Source organism: Nasonia vitripennis, chromosome 4, assembly GCF_009193385.2.
Source record: "Nasonia vitripennis strain AsymCx chromosome 4, Nvit_psr_1.1, whole genome shotgun sequence".
Taxonomy (NCBI): Eukaryota; Metazoa; Arthropoda; class Insecta; order Hymenoptera; family Pteromalidae; genus Nasonia; species Nasonia vitripennis.
Genome location: NC_045760.1, coordinates 28,711,876 through 28,736,088, shown reverse-complemented (window position 1 = coordinate 28,736,088; position 24,213 = coordinate 28,711,876). Strand labels below are relative to the sequence as shown.

Below are 24,213 nucleotides of genomic sequence, written 5' to 3'. Positions count from 1 at the left end.
ATTATTTGGTTTGGATTGAGGATCAGTTTGAAAGAAATGAAAGATATTTAGGAACGACACTCTTTATTAAATAAATTATGTACAAGTCCTTGCATACGGATACTGTGTATTTTCGCATCACTGGAATATTATGCTTATTGCATAAATTAATAACTTGGTAATTAAATTCGTTCTACTAAAATACATTGACTTCATAGGCCTTAGCTGCTACATCGAATGTATAATTATATACAATTTTGCCAAAATTACTATGGCTTGCTGAGACATTTTCGCTACTCAAGTAATAAAACTTAGCAAACATTACTGGAGATTACGAATAAGGCTAGTTTAATAAGTTTCGACACTTTATTTCATTCGATCTTTCAGCACGCAAGTTTTATAATTAAATTACTGCTCTCGATCGTAAAGTATATCTCGACCGAAGCACCTTCCATCCGAGCACAATCCACAACTATACAGATATTATCAGGATTATCACAGACTGTGTATTTACAACTTATCTTTAGAGTTTCCTTCTTTATCTTAAGTTAGATTCTACGTTACCTCATGTTTTTTTTTCTTGATAGACTTACGTTCCTACGTTCTCATAATCAACGAGATCGAAGAAGAAGAAGAAGAAGAAGAAGGAGTGAAGAAGAAGAAAGTTCAAATGTTAGAGTACCTTCGTAAGCATAAAAGCTCTCAAGACTTGGCTTGGGAGAGTAAAAATACTCGAGAAAGTACATGCAACGAGGTTTATATGATAATTTTTGTTATCTGTATTTAGCGTAAACGTAGGTGTAATTTAAGTGATTGTATTTGATCGCTCAATCTATTAATTCATTAAACTACTGTGATCCGAGATGTAAAGACTATATAAAATGGCCTCTCAGAAACCAGTTATTAAACGATTCGTGCTCCTTATTTTTTTTCTTAAATGCAGTTTAATCTCTTAAGAATGACGGCTTCAAATACGCGTTATTACATATCGAATGAGTAATGTCTCTTTTCCAAGTGCAAAGTTAAAAGTAAGAATCGTTATATTGAATAAATATGAAATCAAAACGTTCTACGTTCATCTGTTTGGTTAAAAAGTTAATATACGGCTGCGAGCATTGTTCTAGCTTGTAAATATATATCTATATACTTTCATCGACAATCTACTTGCTAAATAAAAAAGAAAAACGCTACAGGTGATCTATTTACAGTGTTACCGTGTTCTCCGCTCGTCGAAGGGAGCAACGTACCGATCCTGAGAATTTAATTTGGCACCTGGAATCAAATACGCGTTTAACTGCTCGCAGCGTAGTCTTAGTTTTTTTGTTGTCGTTTTGTTTTTCCTTGGTTTTCACATGCACGATAAAACATGGACTTGTGACATATTCTTTCGCTATTAAAAAACGTTACGAATAATATCGATGAATAAAATAGTCAATCCAAAGAAGATTTCAAAGTATATCGGATGATGGAGCAGCTACGTTACACTTGCGTTCTCATTTGTCGATTGTTCAATTATACTCCCGCACGATTATGCGCAATCGAAAAATAATTTATACCGAAACGAAATCCTATAAACGAGAGTGATCGGCATTTTTCGCATTCGAGGCAAAAAAAAAAACAAACAAAAGTTGGATTTCGCTCTTTCGTTGAAATACTTCACGGACGGTTATACACTCACTTATACAAATTCTAAAAAAGAATGTAGTAATTAAAAACAAAAGTCTTGTCAATCACCACTTTGACGAGTCCTTACGAAGGAGGAATGGCATTGGCAAGTCCCAGTCTGTGACGATTTGTAAAAAATAAAGTGAACAAACGACACGAGCCAAAGTCAATAAGAATTATAAGGATAATCAATCGAAGTCAGTGGTACGGATACAATAATATATAGCCAGCATCGGCGTCTATAATGTATCGACGCCGTAATGCTTCTTGTTTTCGCAAAGAGTCAAAGAACAAATGTTTGCTCAGAAAACAGAAAGACAATTTTCGTAGTTTCAAAGTCAAATCGGTCGATTCAATCAAGGTTTACGACAAGTTTCTCCAGTCACAATTAGTCGGACACAGAGAGAGATTACAGAGACAATCAACGAGTCCGTCCGTCGAGCCGAAGACGTCGAGATAGAGATAAAAAAATCGACAGACTCGTCTCCGGAGAGGAGGACGAAAGCCAATACAAAATCGATCTCGCGTCTACCGAGTGAAACCGAGGAAATCGGTGAGCCGATCGTTCCAGTCGTGCAGCCAGTGCGACGGCCCAGTACCGTGTTGCTGCTGCCCACCTGGTCTGCGCTGCTTGCAAGGGTTCAGCTCCGTCTCCGGCGGCATGTACTCCTCGCCTCGGATGCAGAAGTAGCTCTTGATGGGACTGCGGCACATGGGACAGCGGTCGAGCTTGCCGAAGCAAGAGGCGCAGATGCAGGTGTGTCGACAGGGCAGCAGAGCTCGGGACAGCGGGAAGTACTGGCAGACGACGCAGAGCTGCTCACCGGCGCTGCTCCAGAGCGAGCCCTCGTTGTCACCGGCTGCGGAAGCGACCAGGGCGTCCCGGCTGTTGCCGCCGTTGTTCGGACAGGGCTCCGCCAAGGCCAGAGCTGGTCCCAGGCCTGAGGAGACGCCCATCTCGTCGTAGTTCGTCGAGTTGCCCGTGGCCAGGTAGAGTTGCTGGAAATAACGAATGGAACTTGGTGATTTCTTCAGTGCATTTAAATAATTTTACACTCGGGTCTCTCCGAGATTGTAGCTTTTCGCAATTTGACGTTACGAAAATATCTATACGTTAAAATTTCAAATCGCTCCTCACTCGATAACCGAATTCCCGCAAGGTTTTCAAAGTCACATATGCCGCGTTATAATTTCGCAATGAATAAATCGAAAGGAAAACGTGCATCAATCGTCGACGTCATCGTGGAAGATGAACGCGCTGCAAGTGTCTATATATGTATAATACACGCGGTGTATAAGCTCGACGTTCGGCGGCATTATAAGGGAGAGAGAGAAAGGAACTATGGCGATTGTTACGTTATGCTTCGCGTCGTTCGCGAGGTAATTACCAGTCTCTCTCTCTCTCTCTCTCTCTCTCTCTCTCTCTCTCTCTCTCTCTCTCTCTCTCTCTCTCTCTGCTGCAATAGGCCGAAAGTTCGCCTCCTGCGCGAGTATTAGCCTTTCTCAACTTGGAAATCATCATTTTACGAAACGAGCCGCTGGTATACACCGCTAACCGATTTTTTTTCAATTAACGAGGCTGCTTTCAATTCGCGAACATGAGATTTTACGTGCGTATGTAGTTTGTTCGGTAATCGGATTCATATCGGAGAGAGAAATGCACTAGTGAGAGAGTTCTGGAATATCGTCGATAACGGGATGAGGCTCACCTTGAGACAGGACAACTGTCCGTTAGCCTGTTTCAGATACTGGGCGAGAATCGAGGTCGGCAGCGTGCAGACGCTATCCTTAATGTGAACGACATTCACCAGCGCAACCTGCGAACGGATACAAGAGTTAATTTCACATTTATACACGAGTTGCCCAATGCATGCACGTATAGGCTTATGTTTATCGTTGAAAATTAATAAAAGCTTTCTTTTTGATCTTTCGGCGCGAGCGAGCGAGAGATAAAAATTATGAAATTTTCGTCCACGTGGTCCATATATGTTGGCCAAGGATCTTTTGCAAAAAATTGCGTGGATAAATCCTTTGAAATTTTGTCAATTTCGTAAGAGAGCCGATAAAAAAACTCACCGTCTCGTCCGGATGAAGCTCGCGGGTGTCTCTGCGCGTCAGGAAGATGACCAGAGGGTAGCATAGTCTCGGCGGTGTTCCAAGCTCCAGCTCGGGTGCCGGTAATGACAGTCTCAGTGTTTCTTCGCCGTGCGGCTGTCTACTGTTTCGACCAAGTTTAAGAGTCAAGGAGAACACGATGGCTGATGATTCGCCTGGACGCGTTGATACATAAACGAGAATTTCAGAAGCGTTATATTCGCGCTAATTAAAATTAAAGCCGACCTCAACTTTCCGACGAGGTAAAGCCGCGCTTGTTAACTTTAGCAAAAAAAAATTCCCAAGACTAAAAGCTTCAGCCGCGAAATTCAAAAGCCACGTCGAGGCAAAGAAGCTGCAGGATCGCGAAATAATAAGCGACGAGTAAACAATAAAGTCAGTAAAGGATACGCTTGAGGGGGCGTGAAGTACTGCGCATGTCCCTGGAGCAGAGTGCCATTGAGCGAGGCGTCCCTCAAAGCGCTCCAGGGCTTCCAAAGCGCCAGATGAAGCTCTCGGATGCTGACGCCCCAGATCGCCTGCAGCGAGTACTCAACCTGGCTGGATACCTCGCACTCCACCTCTGAAAGCAAGACAAACGTCGTTTGTTACATTATTATTATTAAAACAATTTTTTTTTCTAATTTTTATCTCATCATCCTGTGCCACATCGAGAGCAAACAAAAGAGGAACAGCGCAATAATCGCCGCGGGATACATATTCGAGCTACGGAAAATTATAATTTCAGTGTGAAAGAACGCGATGCATAGCGCCGCGCGCGAGGAAAATTACGCTCCTTTTTCCCGACCCAGTTATACACTGCGGCCGCAAACCAGCAACGGGTATGAAAATATATAAACGCCGCTGCCGCTGCTGTGCCTCGTAAAGCGCTCTCGAGACCGGCCCCGAGAGTTTACCGTTATATATGCCTATATGTATAACGAACGCCGCGAACGCGCTTGTATACATCTACATACTAATTCGGCGAAGGGTGTGATTTTTTCTCCTGTGCGCTCATACTGCAGCCTTTCTCTTCCATGTACACGTCTCTCTCTCTCTCTCGTTAGTTTTTCAAGATCGCGCTCGACCTTTTTTCGGCTCTTGGGAGATGAAAGATTATACATGCGCAGTGGAAACTTTCCGAAAATAATAAGAATCGCTTTTAATTGTAGCCGAGGACTTTGCTTCACTTTTTTGGTTTTTGGGTCGGGGATGGATTTGGATCGAGTGTGATTCATTATCAATACCAACGAACGAGTTCAAGGCGATGCGGGAGTTCCTTTCGCGTATATAATCGTTTTATTCGAGCTGTTGCTCTCGAAGATTCGAGCAGAACATTTTTGGACTAGATCGTCCTGTTTACCATTCGGTTATTTCTGTCGAACGAGTTTTTGCGCTGTTTTCAACCTCATAAGTGTATGTACGCCTCCAGAAATCAACAAAGTACCGTAACGAAAATAGCCGTAGGACAGTTACGAGGAATCCTTCGGCGAAAATTATAAGGATAGGCGTCGGTTAATGCGATATATCGCAGGGGCCAATAGCCCACGCGCGATCCGTATACGATATTACGGCTCCGCGAGACGACGCTTAGAATTATTACACGACGCGAGGTCAATGAATCCTTGGCGCGAAGGTACGTCGACCTCGAGGTCGGCCCGATTTTCATCCTGGATGCTCTCACTTTAAAGATGTGCATGTCTATTGTCATAGGCTCGTTTACGGGGTATTTGGAAGCTTTCTAGAAATCACGATAAGCGATTTCACCGCGAGAAAGCAAAAGTTTGACTTTATTATATATAGTATTTTCGCAAAAAATTAGCGAAGATTCCACTATGACTAGACGCAAATTACACTGACGTCTTTCTTGTTTTTAGGTCGATCGAGTGTGGTCCCATTTGAATTTCGCGCGCGGGCATATTTGAATAACTGGAATTTATACAGCTAGCGCGCGATATTTGAATAAGCGGCCTTTTATCTCCGACAAAGTAGCGCGTGCACGAGCGTCGGTTTTAATGAAAGGAGCTTCACGTGCTTCATCTTTCAGACAAAAGGGACATCGTAAAGTCCGGCGTCGCGGGTAAATACGAATTTTATTATTCACAGCTCGTAATTCTTTGCTCGAGCATATTATTTCCGTGACACGTGGGAATAATTTTATTAAACACACGTGAAATTCACGAGCGAATTTTGTAAACAACTTGATTAGCTTCACAAAAAAACTTAAATCTATAAGAAGAAGATAAACATCACACTTTTAATTTTTTATCTCACAGTCTAAGTGCTTTTCTTGGCTGTGTCGATTGTTTGCTTTTAGAGGGTTTAATGGTGGAAATAATAGAGTATGGAACTTTAGTCTGGGGGATGAGTATCACGGGTTTAGAAAGTATTCTGTTGGTCGATTGTTTGCTGGGCGGCGGTGGAAGTACTTGAGCGAGTCTTTGGTTTCGGCGACGAATGTGGCGGCGAACGCGTCGTTTTGAGGAAGATGTGGATTTGGAAATGGCCAGCCATTTTCGGGAGACTTGAGCAGCATTGAGCAGGGAGTGAGTGTCCAGTTTGGAGATGATGATTTGGGATAGTTCGACGGGTAGGTCGCGAATGAAGTCGATGCCTTGGTGGTAAACGCCCATGGCGATCATCAGTTGCTTGAAGGAGTCCATGTTGGCAGCTATTTCGGAATGCTCAGCACTCTTCGAAAGCTGACTTTGGATTGACTACGAGTTGAATATTACGAGCTTTTATACCTGGTGTCATGCGAATGGGGTGTCACTTGCAAGGATGAGGTCTCTTATATACCAGGTTGGGGTGTCATACCTAATTAGGTCGTCAATACCCCAATCTCTAAACTCCTCGCAAAAAAATTAACTCGTTCACTGACCGGCCCAATTAGTACGCAATATGCGCGCCAACTTGTAATACAATTTCCGTCATAAATAAATCATAAGGTCCCGCTCTCGAATTAGCATTCGGCTCAACTCGATCGACAAAAAAATCCCGTCATCACCTGGAATTCTCCCGATCGTTTGAAATATTCATCTACGCCCGCGAATAGCCTCGTTCACAAGCCTCGTAATCTCGTGTTATACGGGACTAGAGATGCTGTGCTAGAGAGCTGGTCATTGTCCGGTGAAAGGCACGTGGGTCTAGTGTGTATACCATACACTCGTACGTACGTATACCCGGACGAGAAGAAGAAGAAGTAGTGGTGCTGCCTCTCGCTTATACAGCGCATGTATTATGTAGGCTTTTCTTACGTGGACGCGACGGATTGAATTATGAAATATTCTTCCGAGAGAGGAGACTCTACTTTGTCCTCTCGTGCGATTACGTATGGATCGGAGAAATGCTGACGTCTTAGTGTTGCTAATTCACTATACTGTTTAAAAAAATTCGTCGATCTACTAACGAAAACACGCCGTAGAGTAAGTATCGTTTGACCTGGTTCTAGCGAAACCCGTATTTTTGTTTTTTGTCAAAACACAGCGAGCTCGTCTCGCGACAGGTGAGTAAGCCGCGCGCCGAACGACGTGTAGCTATATATACACATCTCTCGCTCGCGCTTAACCGCGCCGATTATCAAATCCAATTGCGCAAGCCAGTCGCGGTTTATATAGTCTCCGAGCACGACGAGCGCGAGCTGTGTTGCGCCAATGCGCGCCATGAGAATTGGACCTCGTGTGCTCTTTTCTTCGGGCGAATGTATGAATTTTTTTTTAATTTGCCGTATACGTTGATGACATGGGTGTAGAACGAGAAATGTGCGAATTTACGGTACATGCTGTCGGCGGCCGGTCCTTTGAGTTTTTACACGACGATGTGTAGTTGTAAATATCACTATCTTCATAACCGTTAGGCCTTAATGGATAAAGCTGTTTGTTCGACACAGAAAATCTGGGACGAAAACGTTTTCTTAATAACGTGCGCAAAAACCGTCAACCGGCATACAACATCCGACGCTTTCAAATCTTCTCTAAAACGGGTACAAGCTGCGTGTATGCATTATCGCATAATTTTCCTCATCCCGCCGTCGCGTAATCGACGTGCAAACATCAATAAGATAGGAGGATAAATTGATCGTGGATTCCGCGCGTTAAACAACCCAGAACAGGAAAACGTTTATCGGATGAAAATAAAGAAGACGACGAGAAAATCGACGAAAAGGAAAATCCGATATATCTGAAAACCGGATTCATCCGAAAATCCCAACGATCGAAATCGCATAAAACAAACACACGTCTGCACAGTCGTGCCGGGATATTCGCAGAATTCTCAATCAGCCCGAAGCTCGTATAAAAAGCGCCTCCAAAAAAGGAGTATGAATGGCTGCCCGAGACAACGTCTACGTGATCGCCGGCAGCTACGCTCGAGGGCAGCGATCTCTCGTTTGAAAATCGATCGATCGAGAGATAAAAGAGTTGCGATTCTAAAATCGAGCTTATCCGCACACTTACTCCGGTAATACCCAGAGTTGACCTTCATTACGTGTACATATGTCGGTAGTCACGTAGTCACACGAGATCGGCTGTGTACCAAGTGATTGGCGGAAGAAAATCGGGTTATTCGCTAGCGAGAGAGAACGTCTAGATTAGTCTAGAAGTTAGCTCGGTAGTTTTCTTTCTCTTTGCTTTGGTTTTTTGCGTGAATCGAACGTTACCGAATGCCACATGCTTAACGTCGGTATTACAGTGTCAATGTGTGGGATATTAAGTATAGATTGGATTAGCGATTGTTTTTTAACGCTCGCACCTGGAGCATATAATTTCGCAGACTCGGGAAAGAGGACGTTTTCGCAGAATGACATTGGGAATGTAAATAAAGGTCCAAGTCGTAACAGCAGTAATAATCCAAGGGTACACATGCGGGGTTTTCCAGCAGTGCGAAAAGTCGGAATGTATCGAGTAATGACCCTATAGCAGATGACATTGATACAGATTGAAGAAAAAATAAAAAATTCAAGCGCGCACGTGCTGTCAAGTATCAAAAACGAGTTTCGATATTCCTCTTTCACGAAGCTCGCGTTATTTTTGGCGGAGCTCAACTTCACGGAATTCCCAAGCAGCGTCGATTTACATTTCATCCTCGTAACGATTAAATTCCGAAGGATTCGTTTTTTTTTTTTTTGAAACACAAGAGTAGCTTCGAATTTATTCCGAAAAATTAGACAATTACAAATTAAACTGCTGAAGACGGCGCGGCGGGACTAACACATCGCGCACAGCCTTGGGGTGGGACGCATACAGATTTCGAAATCGAGTCGCGCGCGCGGCGGTCGAGTAACGTTTCTGATTAGGCTCGTTAGTCTTTACCTCTATAGACGAGCTACGCGCGTCACTGCGAGTTTAATTTATTTTTTTTTTGTTGCTAAATTTAAGCCCGCATGGTGATCACATTGAAAATTTTAAGATATATATCTATACGAGAACGACATCTTTTCAACTCGACAGAATCAGCTTTGTTAATCATTCTTTCAGATTATCTCCTTAAGATTGGCGACAAATTTATGCATCTACGAAATAGAAATGATTTACCAGACTTTGAATACACCGTCGGCTAGGCTATTTTTAAACGTTTTAAAGTGCAAAACGTCTGTCGATTAATCTTCGTAGGTTATAGTGACTGACTGGCAACGACCTTACACACGAATGAACTCGACCCTCGCACGTCCGAATTTTCGCGGTACTTTGAATTCATTCGTGACCTTGTCCAATTGGAGGTCAACAAGCTTCGAACTAAATTTTTATTACCTACAATCAACTCTATCATTTCCATGAATCTAATTCAATCTCCAATTCATGATTAAATCTTACTTCCAACGTATAATTCCCACAGGCACACATGTTCAATACATTCTCCTCCAAAGTGTGTTACAGCGGCTTCTTGAATTTGCAAAAAGAAAGAAGAGATTCCAAACGCCGGACAGTCACGAAGAGGGTTTTGTCATAAGAAGTTTGCCCACATGGAGGCCAAGGAGAAAAAAAGAGCAAACCGCGCTGTGCTGTGGGCCAGCAAAGAATCATGCATAAGTGCATTCTACGACCTCGAGCTGGACTACATCGAAGAAATTAGCGACAGTAGTCTTATCAATACACCAGATCTCGCTCGAGCCTAATCTAAAATTTATAAGCACAGCATACATACACATACCGACGACGGCGCATCGCGTCGAGGCGCAACGAAAATCGAATATTCAAATTGGCGGAAAGTGACTAATCGCCGTACACCACATACATATGTGCAAATCCAGAAAAAACCGGATACTTCAGGGGGTCTGAGTGAACAAATTTGAAATTTGGGAGCAGACCTACCTGACCACTTTTTTTTTCGTTCTTTAGGTCATATAGAACCCGAAAAAACCTTGGGTTCCCAAGATTAAAAAATACCAATTTTTTCGCCGGGCAGTTTAAATTCTCTTATAGGAATTTAACACGGGGAAAATGATCGAAAACAAGCCACAATTCATCTTTACCCACTCGGTGTACAAAAATATATATTGCTAGGATCGAAGTATCAGAAGAGAGCTTTAATATAAGGGCTAGTGAGTTTAAAATGGTTACCTGGGTAAAAAGTTGTCTAGGCTTGAAAATAGTAAAAAGTCACGAAGAGTAAGATGTTTTACGAAAATCAGCGATTTTTCTCTTATTCTTAAAATTCTTACAACTTTTGATCCGAGCAGCCAATTCCAATCATCCAGGGCTAAAATTAAAGCTATTTCCTTCTGTTTTCGTTTAAAAAATTTAGATTAACATTTTAATTTTACGATCAGCTATGTATATGCCTATCAATTCTGGCCGTTTTTTGGCCGTTTTCATCGTCATAAATGAAAATGTTAATCTAAATTTTCAAACCGAAAACAGAAGACAAGAGCGAAAATTTGAGCCCCTGATGGTCGAAATTGGCCGCTCGGATCCAAAGTTATGAGGATTATAAAAATAAGAAAAATTGCTGATTTTCGTAAAAAATCGAAAAATTGGTGATTTTTTGCCATTTTCAAGCCTAGACAACTTTTGACCAGCCATTTTTTACCCACCAGCCTTCAAATTAATTTTTTTTTTAATACTTTGATTGTATTAAAACACATTTCTGGATTGCGCCTCCAGACAAAAAGTGGCAATTTTCTGATATTCGGTTATTTTCCCCGTGTTAAATTCTCATAAGAGAATTTAAACTGCCCGGCAAAAAAAGGTATTTTTTAAACTTAGGAACCCAAGGTTTTTTAGGTTCTATATGACCTAAAGAACGAAAAAAAGTGGTCGGGTAGGTGTGCTCCCAAATTTCAAATTTGTTCACTCAGATCCCCTGAAGTGTCCAGTTTAATCTGGATTTGCCCATATGCACGTCGCGCAAATTTCAAATTTGTTCACTCAGACCCCCTGAAGTGTCCAGTTTATTCTGGATTTGCCCATATGCACGTCGCGCGTGATGTCGCCTGCAGCTCGAGCGATAAGGCTGTGCAATTTTAATTATGTTGATGTTTCGCGCACACGTGAAATACTCTCTCTCTCTCTCTCTCTCTCTCTCTCTCTCTCTCTCTCTCTCTCTCACTCTCTCTCTCTCTCTCTCTCTCTCTCTCGCACACGACTAATTAGCCTCGGAATATTTCCCGATGTTGTCGTTGCGTGTATATACTTTTCCCAAAACATATATCGCTAAGCGTGTGTATGTGTGTGTATAACACGGAAGCGGAACGATTTTCGAACCCGTGCGTGAATGCAAATTATACGTTCTACGGTCATTTGGAAACTTTTTACTCTCTCGCGGTCGTGTCTCTTCTCGTCAACAAAAATATTCCGTGAGAGAAACAATCCTTTATAATTGAGACCAGCAATTAAAACACAAAAAAAGCGTCGCGGTGAAACCGTCGAAACAATGAAGGTGTATCCATTTCTACGGAGTTAAAACGAAAATCCTCCGTCTCCTGTACACAGACTGCCCAGACGCGCACGACTACATAGTATATATACGGAGAGACGACATGAATATTAACGAGTACCAGTCGCCGTGACAATACACGTTCTAATGGACTCTCCTTCTGTCTCGTCCACACAGCGAAGAGAGATAAAAGACACGAAAAAAGAGAGGAGAGAAGATGGGTCACCGTGTGTATCATTGAAATTAAAATTACACGCGATATGCATGTAGGCGAGACGCGACCGGCATATCAAAGTATAACTCCCAGGAAAGACCAAAGTTAAGGCTTTGAAAAAGTTGCTTTCGTCGTGTCTCTTTTGTTGCTGCAGAGCAGTCGCATATAAGCGGAACTTCTTCCAGGGAAAAAAAAATGAACGAACGGTAAGTATTATGCAACTGCGACGAGGGGATTTGCATAAACCGTCGCGCGCACTGCGATCCTATCGACGAGTTATGAATGGTATTGAATTTTTTTTTTTTTCGTCAAGATGTGCTCACCTCAGAGGTTAAGTACCACGTACACGTCGCAGGCGAGTCAAGCCACTAGAAAGTATATACATGTCCGCCGAGAAAAAAGTTCCTTGTGTTTTGCAATTAAACACGGCTGTAATCGAGATTTTTCGCTCCAACTGACGCTGCAGTGCGCCAAATGCGCCCGATAGAGAGAGAGAGAGAGAAGAAAGGATACATATATATATATATATATATATATATATATATAGCTATGTAGTGGTAGAGGGGCGTCGGGGGTCCAGTTAGCGGCTCGTCTGATTAGCAAACCTGCGCGAGAGAAGCCCATAGCGGAAGAGTTGTTCAGGTGTATTAGGTATTACAAGGTGCGACAATGCTGCAACGACACCGAAACATCTTTTCCTATATGTATATATATATATATATACATTCGACGCTAGGAGAGAGATAGTGTCGACTTGCGCAATCGAGCGTAATACACGAAGAAGAAAAAAGGGATGATCGTATACGCAGGCTTATCAGTACATATAGGTATACGACGTTGGACAATTTTTATCATCTGTAAATGTTGTACTGTTTGAGAGAAGCGCAAACTCGCAGACGAGCTAATGATAGCGGTCAATATTTGCGGGGGAACATGTATATGTGCGCGAAAAAGGTGTAACGAGTTTTCATCACGTCGCATGAAAGAAACTCAAGGAATATAATAATATGCGAAATATCATCACCTCGGGAAGTGAAGGAACAGGCCAAACAAAGTTGCCAAAACAGAGGAAGCCTGCATGCACCTGTCGAAACTGTGCACGGCTGATGACCGTCCGCTTATATACATCGTTGCACAATATTGTCATCGAAACGATCTATTACGAAAAGCTTTGAGATCTGCGATGAAGTTTCGCGTCAATTCTCGGCTACAGAAAAAACATCCATCCCAGAGAGTATAGGATATTAATCAGCCGCTGCACACTTGATATTGTATCAGACTGTGGCGTTGATTACTACGTGCGTCCAGGCGTAAATCACAATAAGCAGACGATCGTATAGCTTTTTTTACGTATTCAATTACACACGTCGTCGAGGAAAAAATCTCCAGCGCATAAGTAGCATCTTCCAGGCTGTCACTCTCCGATCGTTTCTAGAATATAATGCAAAATTATTCCGCGATCATCAATTACGATCAATTGTCGCTACGAAAATCAAGCGCACTTGTGCGCCGACCACGATCATCCGATGTATAACTTTACAATAGACGTTGTGCATTTGCATTTGCTCTTTCTAACGCGAGACGACTCACGTGCCAAAGAGACGCGAATGACTAATTGTTCAATGAGTGTATATAACGCGCCATGTGTGTCTACGAGTTTGAATTTTTGCCAGGGCACGTTTGAATTTCTGATTTTCTTTTCGTGCGATAATTCGTTGTGTAACTCGACATATATACCGTTAGACGTCGCGTATTTTTTTTACCCAGTCGTAGCTGATTGATTTTCTTCCTTCTTTTTCGTCAATACGTAAAAAGTCGTCGATGGAAAATACTTCTTTGCATCTCGATTTTTTAGCGCTCGACGTTTCTTGCTGGGACGCGACCTTGAGGTTTACTTTCTTCAATACCTCGATCGTGTACGACTATGTGTTTTTTTAGAAGTGCAGAGTAATAATTATACACGAACGTGTGAATTTCGTCCGAACGGCGATCTTGGCTGGATTTTTTTGGATTTTCGCGCCATGGCGACCTTGCGTCATGCTACACAGCCTCGTGGCGTAACCTGGGGCCTGTACGCGTTTTTTTCCCTTCGTCGTGTATACCGGCCGGCGTTTCGTCATAATCTCCGAGAAATACGACGACGGCTTTGCTCGAGCGCAGCTGCAGGACAGGCCGAAAACGTGACCGATATTACTTTTTGTTAGTCGGTATCGATCGTGAAGTTTTTTTTTTATATTTGGATAGTGTGTGCGTGTCCTCGCATAAACTTGAGTAGCGATTGAATTACCAATGGAAGAATCTATAAGTCTGTCAATTAGACACAGAATATATATTCAAATAGCCACGTTTAGAATCGACACGTTTGGCTCTCTGACGGGTAGGCTTTTTCCATAGACTTAATCGACACTCATAAATAAGAAGAAGTTTATTCGTGCTTGTTTCTTTACGATAAATAAAGTCGTCACATGGGATATGGCGCTGAGATAAAATCTGTCTCTTGCGATAATAAGTTGGTCGAAAATATGTGCAAACTGTACGTCTTATTAATTAAAAATAAAAAAAAAACGTTCTGGAAAGATTCTGACCGCAAAGCTATCTGCGCGACGGGATATACCCATTCTCCGAAGAATCTTTTATGTATACCATCATCAAGGTCACCCGAACGTTTCCACAAAGTCGTTCGAACTCGAATTATTTAACTGATCAATTCGCGCGAAAATATACTCGGAACATATATCTCCAAACGCAATTATTAATGGTCCGTGAATTCGCGTAATGTACGCAGTGGATACTTGAGTCATAGCTGTCACTCGCAGATTATGCATTGTTTGTATATTACGTTCTTATTAATGAAGATAAGCGGCTCTGAAAGTCACTGCGAAATGAAAATCGAATTAATCGTCGCGAGAGAACTGTCGAGAAATATTCAGAATTTAAAAATTAATTCCATTCTAAAATCGCTTGATTAATAGCGCGAACGATGATTTGTAATTTTTCAAGAAAACATATATACTATTTTTCATTCACTTACTCAAGCCCCAGAGGCATTCGCTTCGCAACTTCTTCGCACAGCTATGTATACGCATGTGTGTGTGTGTATAGATATATATTTTCATTCTGTCACCCGTTGGCAAATTCAAGTCGCCGCGTCGTGTATAGACGAAATGCACCTATTCACGGCGATTACCATAATTCGCCTATACTTGACGTCAAACCGAATCCGCGGCATGTTTGAAATGCGAGTGTTTCGACACGAGAGACGTATTATTCGGTCCAAGTGCCGTGTGTGTGTTGCAAAGGAAAAAAATTATAAATTCAGCCGTAGATATGAAGAAACGACGGCCTTTCAAGGATTTACAATTTTTTTTTCTACACGTCAATTTTCGAATGTAAACAAAATCTAAAATTATCCATCGCGTGCCAAAATAATAAAAACAACAAAGAATATTAGCATACGTTGCAAAATTCGAATTACGCCTATACTTGCAGGAAACTTGTCGGCATAAATTGCATAATAATGGAATGCGATGATGCTCACGATATACACGTCTATCAAACTTGTATAGCACGCACTTTGATGAAAAAAATCAAACCTGTTTTTCCTATTCTACGACATATACGCTACTTGCTCATCTCCAAGTGAAGAACGTAAGGCGTTACAATGATCAGAAAGAGGAAAAAACGGCGAGTTTAATCGCGATTTAAGAGAACGTTTATTGATGCATCGCGTCGTCGATTAAAATTTCTAATTGTCCTTTTACGAGCTACCTAATAGGCGCGCGAGCGTTAAGGTATTAATTTTTTTTCCGTATGTGTGTGTGTATAATCGACATTTGCAATGCAGATGTTCGAGTTTCGTTTTAACAACAATTAGCTTCGATGGCCGGGTATACGAGCCCACGATTGTAGTCAAATTAGGCCTTGCACAACCGAACGCATAGCCTTGCGGTCGATGAATCGTGTAGGAATTTTCGTTTTTCACTTTTCTCTTTCGACTGTACTTGTGAAGACAGAAAAAAATTGAATATAAATTGTAAACACACATGTCATTTTCAAATTATGACGTGAAAAAATAGAAGACCGCAAACACACAAACATGCTCGCGATGAACTTCAGAAAAGTTCCTGAAAAATCCGCGACAGCCCTGTGTATAACCTCGATGATGTGTTTATACGTACGCTGGCCTTTTTCCAGAATATAACTTGCGCTAGTACAGCCCACAGTTTCGCAACTGCAGCATCGTGTTTATCGCACACATACATACTCTCGGAGAGTATATAATCGGCCATTAAACTCAGGAAATCCGACGACTATCTCTCTTTCTCTCTTTTTTTTCCGGAACCATCGGATCCAAAGCTCCATAGTTCGTTGACCTCAAATTTCTCCCCAAAACAAACAAGAAACTTCATCGCGACTGTATACAGTGTACAGACTCGATTGGATTCGCGCATCTGTTTATCGAACGCCTCTCGCATAGGATTAAACCGTCAGCCCGCTATATGCACACGTGCAGCGGCGGAGAATAAAAGGTCCGTGTGCAGTGCGTGCATATTATGCCCACTGTGTGCACACGCGAGTCGATGAATCATTGTTCAACGAATTCAGGGGCTGCTCGCGAATGTCAAGCGTATACGGCGCTGGTTAACCCTTTGTGTCATTTGTGATTTTTCGGAGGCGCTTTTTATATGAATAATATATCGCGGGTGCCACGCGATCTGCACTTCTCTCGTTTTTATTATTCATTCCCATCGAAAGATCGTCATTTTAGCGCGTCGACGGTGAAAATTTCGTTATAGCCTTCCTGATTTTTATTTCTTCAGGTTTTGTCTTATCCGACGACACTTGATTCGCGTCGTACAATGCGCCGCAATAAAGCGTCGCGAGCGAGAAAGGGAATATGCAAATTCTTTGCCTGTTATATACACACATACAATCGAGGAGGATAAAAGCGTCGCGGGATTCTTTTTTGTCCGACTTAAAATTTTAACGCATCGACGAGCCTCTTTAACAGCCGCTTTTTGTCTGCACCGGTATATTTGCAAGTAAGATAGACGAACAATTGCCGATTGTTGTGTGTACACACTCGAGAGACTTTTACACTAACGAGCGCCGGCTCGAAAAAATCCTCTAAATATACACGTTATACGCGTTAATATTCTTAAATTACGATTGTTCATTCGAAACCACCTGCAGCACAATGGCAGCTCGATCAGAAAGCACAATAACCGAACGGCGATAAGATCGTTGCACTCGTGCGAAGTTGATAAACAAAGCTCGACCTGCACACCTCATAATATTTCTCCTTCGAGACTTTTCATAATTTCCTGTTGCACCGAGCGACTGTGTGTTTACCAAATAAACGATCTTCGATTTCCCTGAAAAGCCACGAGTTCCTCTATAAACTATACACGTGGTCACACACTATAAGAAAAACAGGACCAACGTCGAAACGAAGCAGCGCATGTGAAGTAATAAATGGAACCATGGTCATCCAGTTCTGTGATCCGCGAGAGCTAGCGTTGGCTCACACACGATTTCTGTCGAAAATCATGCGCGCACAACTCCTGTATATATGTATACACGAAGATATTGCGCAAAGCTCGCTTGAAATTATATCCCGCGCGCGAGCTGCCGAACCTTCTATTTTCTATTAGGAAATTCGTGCGTATATGCGCAAAGCATACCTCGAAAATTTACTCTCCCGGAGTGACTCGCGCTAATGAAACTAGTCCGATCGATTAAGACCAGTTTGTGTATACATATACCTTATACATGTACACAGTATAGTGTATAATATATGCATTAGGCGATTTTATAGGTAATATATCGCGCCAAAAAAAACTCTTGCGCATCACACAGCGTTCGATATTTCAAGGTCGAATAAATCGGTTGGGAAGAAACCGGTATGTATGTGTGCAGGTATCGAAAAAGATCGAGATGACCGCGAGGCGACAGTCAAAAGTGAAAGAGCCGAGGAGGAGGCGAGGACCGAATTTAGGTTATCGACTTGCCAGGCGAGAAGACTTGATCGGTATGCGAGTCTGCGAAGAAAACGGAATTGCGAAATTCAAGCGCGCGCAAGCCTCACCTTGACCGCACGCGTGTTCCCAGGTCAGATGCATGTTGTATATATACGCGCGGCTGCGGATCGATCGTTTATTTATCGGCTATACGATTATTTCGGTTTCTATGCTTATATAGTGTAACTTTCCGCAAAGTTAAATTGCTTTGCGCCTATTTCGAGAAATATCGCTTATCCCGTGATGGGTTTCGCGGGGGTGGATTTGAAATTCAAAAGCGGTGATTGCATCGAAGAACCATTTGCATTTTCATAGGACCAGCGATCGACCTTCCCCGAGCATCTCTCGGTCGGTACTTTCGATTTTCGATTTTTCGTATGACGACTCGTACACGCAATTGCTCAACGCTCCGTTATCGAGAAGTAATTTCAAAATTTTCCTGCACCGCTTCCATGCGTTCACCTCTCTCTCCTGTGGCCTCCGCGTGAACCTCGACGTGTGTTATACGGCGGAATCGCGAAGCTCTCGTCAGCTGATGATCTCCGCGTAAAAATTGCGCCAAAGAGGCTTTTTTGCAAGAACGAGTGTGCGCGTAAGTGTCGAAATCGGTATATACGTTAACTCAAAAGGTAACACTTCTTGTGGGCCGATGTTAACGCTTTGCGCAAACACGCGAGAGATCTCCTCGGGACCATGTAACCATCGAGGCAATGAACTTCGAGCTTTGTGCTCTGTGGTGTACCGAATTTTGATTATAAACCGTTGCATCCATATCTATAGTATATACCGATATAAATATTTCTCGAGAAGCAATTAACGACTATATCGGCATTCCAGAGCGAGACGAGGAAAATATATCAGTACAAAAGAGTCATTCGATCGGTTATCATTATACAGCTCGTGAATATGTGATTTTCGCAGTCACGTACGCAGAAGCCACTTGGAAATGCACTTTTATTACACTTTACATTATATGAGACGAGGCGCAGAGGTACACCTATATAATATACCTACTTGCTTAATACGGCAAATTCACGCAATCCACGCGCGCTTGGAGAGAGAGAGTTTTATAACTGCGATTATTCGAATAACGTAATGTGCGCGAGTGTGTATCGTCTTTTTTTATTACCGTATACACCTACGATTTTCGAAATAAACAACTTTTTCAAACTCAATGGAATATTACATTATATATGTATGTTTATGTTCAACTTACCGGCATAAGTGCTTTTAAAGCTCTCGTGAAGCTTGAAGGTGAAGGGTATGTGGACCTTCATCATTTTCATCTGTGGTATGCGCGGCGAGTGGGCCATCACTCCGCTCGTACCGCCGAACATCAGGTCGTCCCCGTGGACCCGCAGTACCATCATGTTCCTGCACAACAGAATTTCGCAAAGTTATTATATTATACATAGGTCGTGTGTGATGCTGTACACACTTTTTTTTTAAATTTTGAGTTGAAAATATAATTCATTTTTTCAATAATATAACCAATAGTATAAGACGACACGTGAACGGCTGAAAGAGCGGAAGATTCATACACTCGAGACGAGACGCGAAGAAGTGGCGACAGAAGAAGAGCGCCGACACGTCGAGTGTAATCAGAGACGAGTTCCCGCGTCGCTTTTGTTATTCATGATTCACGAGTTTTTCTCCATCAGCTATACGTGTGTAAAAAATATCCCGTATAATGACTTAGGTATCCATATACACGATAATTATTATTAATCAGTGAGAAATGCACTAGTAGTTTTGTTTTTCAAAGCTACACATCGATATCTGCCCATTTACACAACTCACTTGCATTAATGACTCAATCTAAATCGCTCTGCCGAGTCAGCTGTTCCCGTGTGTATACGCATAGGTCACTGCGCTATAGTCGCGGGTATAAACGCTGCGCTAGAGATTAGAAAAAAATGTCTATATCGGGGGGGCTGGACACTCGTTTTTTTTTCTTCTCAAAGATAAGATTTACTATATCAAAACTGTCACTAAAGAACGAGATGATAAGCCAGAAGAATCTATTTAAAGAATCAATCCTCAAGTCGAAGAAACTTCTAGAAATAAATATCCACTCGACGACCATATAATATCTCTAAACCAGTCCACAAATAAAACACCGAAAAAAAGGTGTCACTCTCGAATTTTCGTGTAAGGCGGTACATCAAACGCACACACACACACACACACAGACACAGAGCAGTATAGGCCATAGGCGTCTAGAGCGAGTTTTCTCGAACCGCAGCGTGCGCGAGCGAAGAATCCGCGCGCAGCCCACCGCGAGAAAACGAGGCGGCGGCGGGCCCGGTCAATTACGAAACCGGCGTAATACGTTACATAAGTTGATAGCCCGAGAGCCTTTTCTTTTCTCTCTCTCTCTCTCTCTCTCTCTCTCTCTCTCTCTCTCTCTCTCTCTCTCTCTCTCTTTTCTTGCTGTTTGAGCGAGTAGCGCTTGTTTCGCTATCGGTCTTTTATTATCGTCTCTCTTTCCCTCGAGGAGAGAGACTATGTACGGGAGAATTCCAGCTTTCCTTGGCTTGATGTGCGCGAGAGGAGGAAATTGCGAGAGACGCGAGTGTATAGGGATGTTGCTCTTGTGTGTTTGTCGAAGGAATTGGTCTTTATGTAATTTTAATCGGCGCCTCTGCAGCTTCCGAGGGGGAGAGAAGGAGGGCATTAACGAGGTGACTCTGCAGGCTCGTCTGGAGAGGAGAAATTTTGCGCGATGCTCGAGATTTATTATGCATTATTCAAGAGAGTCGTTACTGTGGATGCGGCATAAGTTCGAGAGAGGATGTGTATAGGCAATACTATACCCGTAAAACAACGATTCGAGCTAGGAATTCCCATTATTCATAAGGATCGAGTTTCTTTTTTTTCTCCAGACGAGCAAATATTTACACCGAATTCCAGCAATAAAATAATACACCCGAAGAAGACGAAACGAAACAAAACACTCGATTCGATCTTTCGAATAACGGCTGTCGAAAAGCCCGAAGAGCATAAAAGGAAGACGGAGCAGAAAGAGCCACACAATTACTCATGCAAACCCAAACACACACAGGGGACCAGGAAGCGAAGACACTGCTCAAACACGTGCGTCAGCCTCGAAAATTCGTCCACACACACAAAGAGTGTTCGTGCCGGTGGACCGAAAACATTCTCAAGTGGGACGTTCGAGACTCGTTCCTTCTTCACCTCTTCCTTATTTCGAGTGGAAATCAAGGTCGGAATCGAGTGAACAAATCGGTTAAGTTTTTCTCAGAAAAATGAAGGAAAAGACTTATATTGTTGGTCGTCGGCAGAGTAGCATGGAAATTTTACAACCTCGCTCGCAAGAGAGGCACACACTGAGCCGACGTGTCGAAACTTTCTCTTTTTTTTTCATAAAAAAGACACGCTTAAGGATTCCACTTCGGACAGAAGGACGAGTATCGAGGTTGTCGCACTTTGGTCTGCCATTGCGTTATCAGCTCCCGCCACTTGGGCTGAAAACACAGGGCTTCTGCCTTTTTCGACCACCTGGAAACTTTCCGAGTATAGCGGAAGGAGCAAAAATCCTATTGCAACGGATAAAGCGTCGCGTTTGCACACGAGGAACGATATTTCGTCATGCGGCGATGGGTAATTGTTTGGCGGGTACACGTGAATCACCGGCTTGTTTTTGACCCGTCGCTGTTGTGAAATTGTGGAAAAAAATCCTTCTCTCTTGAGAAATGCATCGCGATAACGCCGAATTATCATCGTCGTCGTGTCTGTGCGAATTCCACTCTCGTTATTATTGTTCCTCAATTATGTAAAAAGAAAAAGAAAAAAAAAGAGAAACGAGCGCTGCAGCAAAGTTACAGAAAATTTCGCAAATCATATCTGCGCTGCGATGCCTATCTGTCACGCGCTCTGGCTTACGTAAACCTATCAATTTTCGAGCAAAAGCAAACTCATGCGCCGATTTAATTCGGGCGACGGACTACCGCGGCGTAATATCGAGTCCTAAAAATATCCGCTTTTCTGTGTACACACACAGGCGCAGTCGTATCCCTTATCTCGCGCGCATATTTATAAGATCCACGACTGCGCCATGTTTCGAGGCACCTCGCACGATGACAACAATAACACGCGCAACGAGATCACGGCGACGACGTTCGGGAAAGCCGCGTGTTCTATTTTTAAACGCGTCGTTATATGCGCAGAATATAATTTCAGACGAGACGCAGCTGTGTGTTTTTTTCGAAATGATGCAATTTTACGCGGCTCGTATCAGCTGTTGTACGTCGGCTGCTAATTTAAAGCCCCCATGGAAACATCTAGACCATATCTCGGCGTTGTCGCTTTTTAAGTTCGTTTTCAACGAGATAGCAATAAATTAACGGATGTTTTTGCCACGTACCTCATGATGAAGAGGAAAACTCCGCAGAAGCAGATGAGCACTGCGAGGACGGAGAAGATGTTGGAGGAGAGCTCCGCGACGAAGACCAGCATCGCCGTCATCTTGGCTGTGCTTTTTACGTCCTCTTCGCTGAACGAAAAGCGCTGCACTTGATCTTCCTCCTTCTGTGTGTTCAGCGAACACTCGTCTCACAAAGTCGACCAAGAGGTGGACGACGCCGGCTCTCACCAGCTCCACATCCGCGAGTAGAGCCCGACTCGCCAGCCGAGGTGAGGTTATGTAGGCGCGGAGACTACTACACACAGCTATGTACAGTCTGATGCCCCCCAAGTAGTAATTCGATGATGAAAAGCACTAGCAACACACTTCGATGTATCTCTTTTGTTACAATATACACGTACGATGTATCTGTCGCGGTGTGGGAGACTCTAACCAAACAAAAAAAAAAGGAAAAAACAATCGTAGACACAACTCTGCAGAGCTCTGACAGCAAGAGCAGCGCGCACTGTATACGTGTGTGTGTATATAGATCGTCTTATCCCCCTACTCTCTTCCGGTGAGAATCTGTCCTCGTCGCTCTTTCGTGCAGACGTAACTCGAACGTATATTATACGGCGGCACAACAACAGAGCGCTTAGAGAGAGAGACGTCGTCGACAGCTCTCTATCCGGAGCCTAAGCAACGCATCTCCAAGAGTCGATGTTTCCCCTACTTCTCGGCGGCTCTCCGTTATCGGCTATGCCCTTTGCCTCCTCGAACATGCTATTCCCTCTTCCTCCGAGGACGCACTGCGGAGCAATTCGCGCAGAGGAGACTGCTGATGCGCGAACTCGAATAGAGCTCTATATATGTGTGTACACTTGTACATAAATGACCTCGACTGCGTGTGCGCGAAGCCCTCGGTACACTCGCACTCAGACAGCAGCCATGTGTACTACGGCCCTTTCCGGAGTTCGCTCGCACCCGCAGCGACTGCGTGAGTGCGGATGCGTACGTGCATATATATCGCGCTCGGCTCTCTCTCTCTCTCTCTCCTTGTCAAGGACCCCGAGGGACGAGCCTGATGCAGTCTATATATCTGCGATAAACTGCGCGTGCGACGTCCCTTTCTCTCTCTCTCTCTCACTCGCTGTATTATGCCTGCGTACTCGATCGTGTCGATATTTTGCTCGACGGCGTAGGCGACCGCACATATACACACACTCACTCGCGATATTATATTATAGTCTCTCTCTGTTCGTCTGCACCGAGATTCGAGCTTTTGTTTCGGCCGACTGTACGGCGAGCGAATATTGTTCGACGAATTGCTATATTTCCTTTATCTGGATTCTCAATTCTCGCTAAGAACGTTTATATTGCCGTAAATTAGCTGATTTTTCGCGTTTACTTCTTTTCGCAATATGTAGGATAAAGTGGTATAGCTTTCTGATGTGTTTCTCCGGAATTGCAGGATCCGGCGATCCGCCGCGCGGTGCGTGTTGCTCGACACTGAGCTTGGAAGAGCGGTGGGGCGAACCTTATAGCGCCACCGCGCAGCAGCGCTGTCTACTCGCGATATAGCTCCGTCCTTCTCGCGCACTGCGGCTAAGGCTTCGTTCATAAGAGAGGCACAGCTGTTCGCCGGGGCTGCGGTGGGATGTGATCGATTTGTTGAGGTGGACTTGTAGATAGGTTGCTTGTAAGCTTTCAATGATTCGTCGGATTTGGGAGTTTGTTCTAACGGTCGATTTTGAATTTCGAATTTGTAGAACGTAGAGTTCGAGCTTTTGACACTCGAGTGTGAACGGGACTTTAAGGACACTAAGTACGCGTTGCGCTAACGCGAAATTCATCTTTGTATATTTTAATTTGTGAGTGACGCTGACTTATGAAAAGTTGATATTAGCATTGTGCAAGATTGAAATTAGCAAAGGTTTAGAAGGGTTACCAGCTGTAGTTTCCGAAGTGAAAGCTGAAATGAATTTCGGAGCTATTCAAGCTGC

The 24,213-nt window shown here is 43.3% G+C and overlaps 1 protein-coding gene across 2 annotated transcripts; it reads right to left on the bottom strand.

Annotated features, from left to right (window-relative positions):
• Window positions 1-55: 55 nt before the first annotated feature.
• On the bottom strand, window positions 56-23,733 carry LOC100123719 (cell growth regulator with RING finger domain protein 1). 2 transcript variants are annotated; one of them, XM_031930514.2, is made up of 6 exons: window positions 22,232-23,733; window positions 19,061-19,218; window positions 4,150-4,321; window positions 3,721-3,862; window positions 3,354-3,461; window positions 56-2,643 (listed from the first exon to the last, which is right to left on the bottom strand). In XM_031930514.2, exons 1-6 carry the CDS (start codon window positions 22,330-22,332, stop codon window positions 2,173-2,175), a joined length of 1,152 nt encoding a protein of 383 aa, XP_031786374.1. In that variant the 5' UTR covers window positions 22,333-23,733; the 3' UTR covers window positions 56-2,172. The 2 variants fall into 2 exon arrangements, with proteins under 2 accessions (XP_031786374.1, XP_031786375.1); XM_031930515.2 differs by having other exon boundaries at window positions 3,721-3,859; window positions 22,232-23,721.
• Window positions 23,734-24,213: the final 480 nt, after the last annotated feature.

Bases quoted from the DNA above. Each gene is read 5' to 3' on its own strand.
- LOC100123719 (XM_031930514.2), bottom strand. From the start codon at position 22,332: ATGACGGCGATGCTGGTCTTCGTCGCGGAGCTCTCCTCCAACATCTTC. The intron at 19,219-22,231 runs GTACGTGGCAAA...TCTGTTGTGCAG, and splicing joins GTTTTCCTCTTCATCATGAG to GAACATGATGGTACTGCGGG. The intron at 3,462-3,720 runs GTGAGTTTTTTT...ATCCGTTCGCAG, and splicing joins AGCTTCATCCGGACGAGACG to GTTGCGCTGGTGAATGTCGT.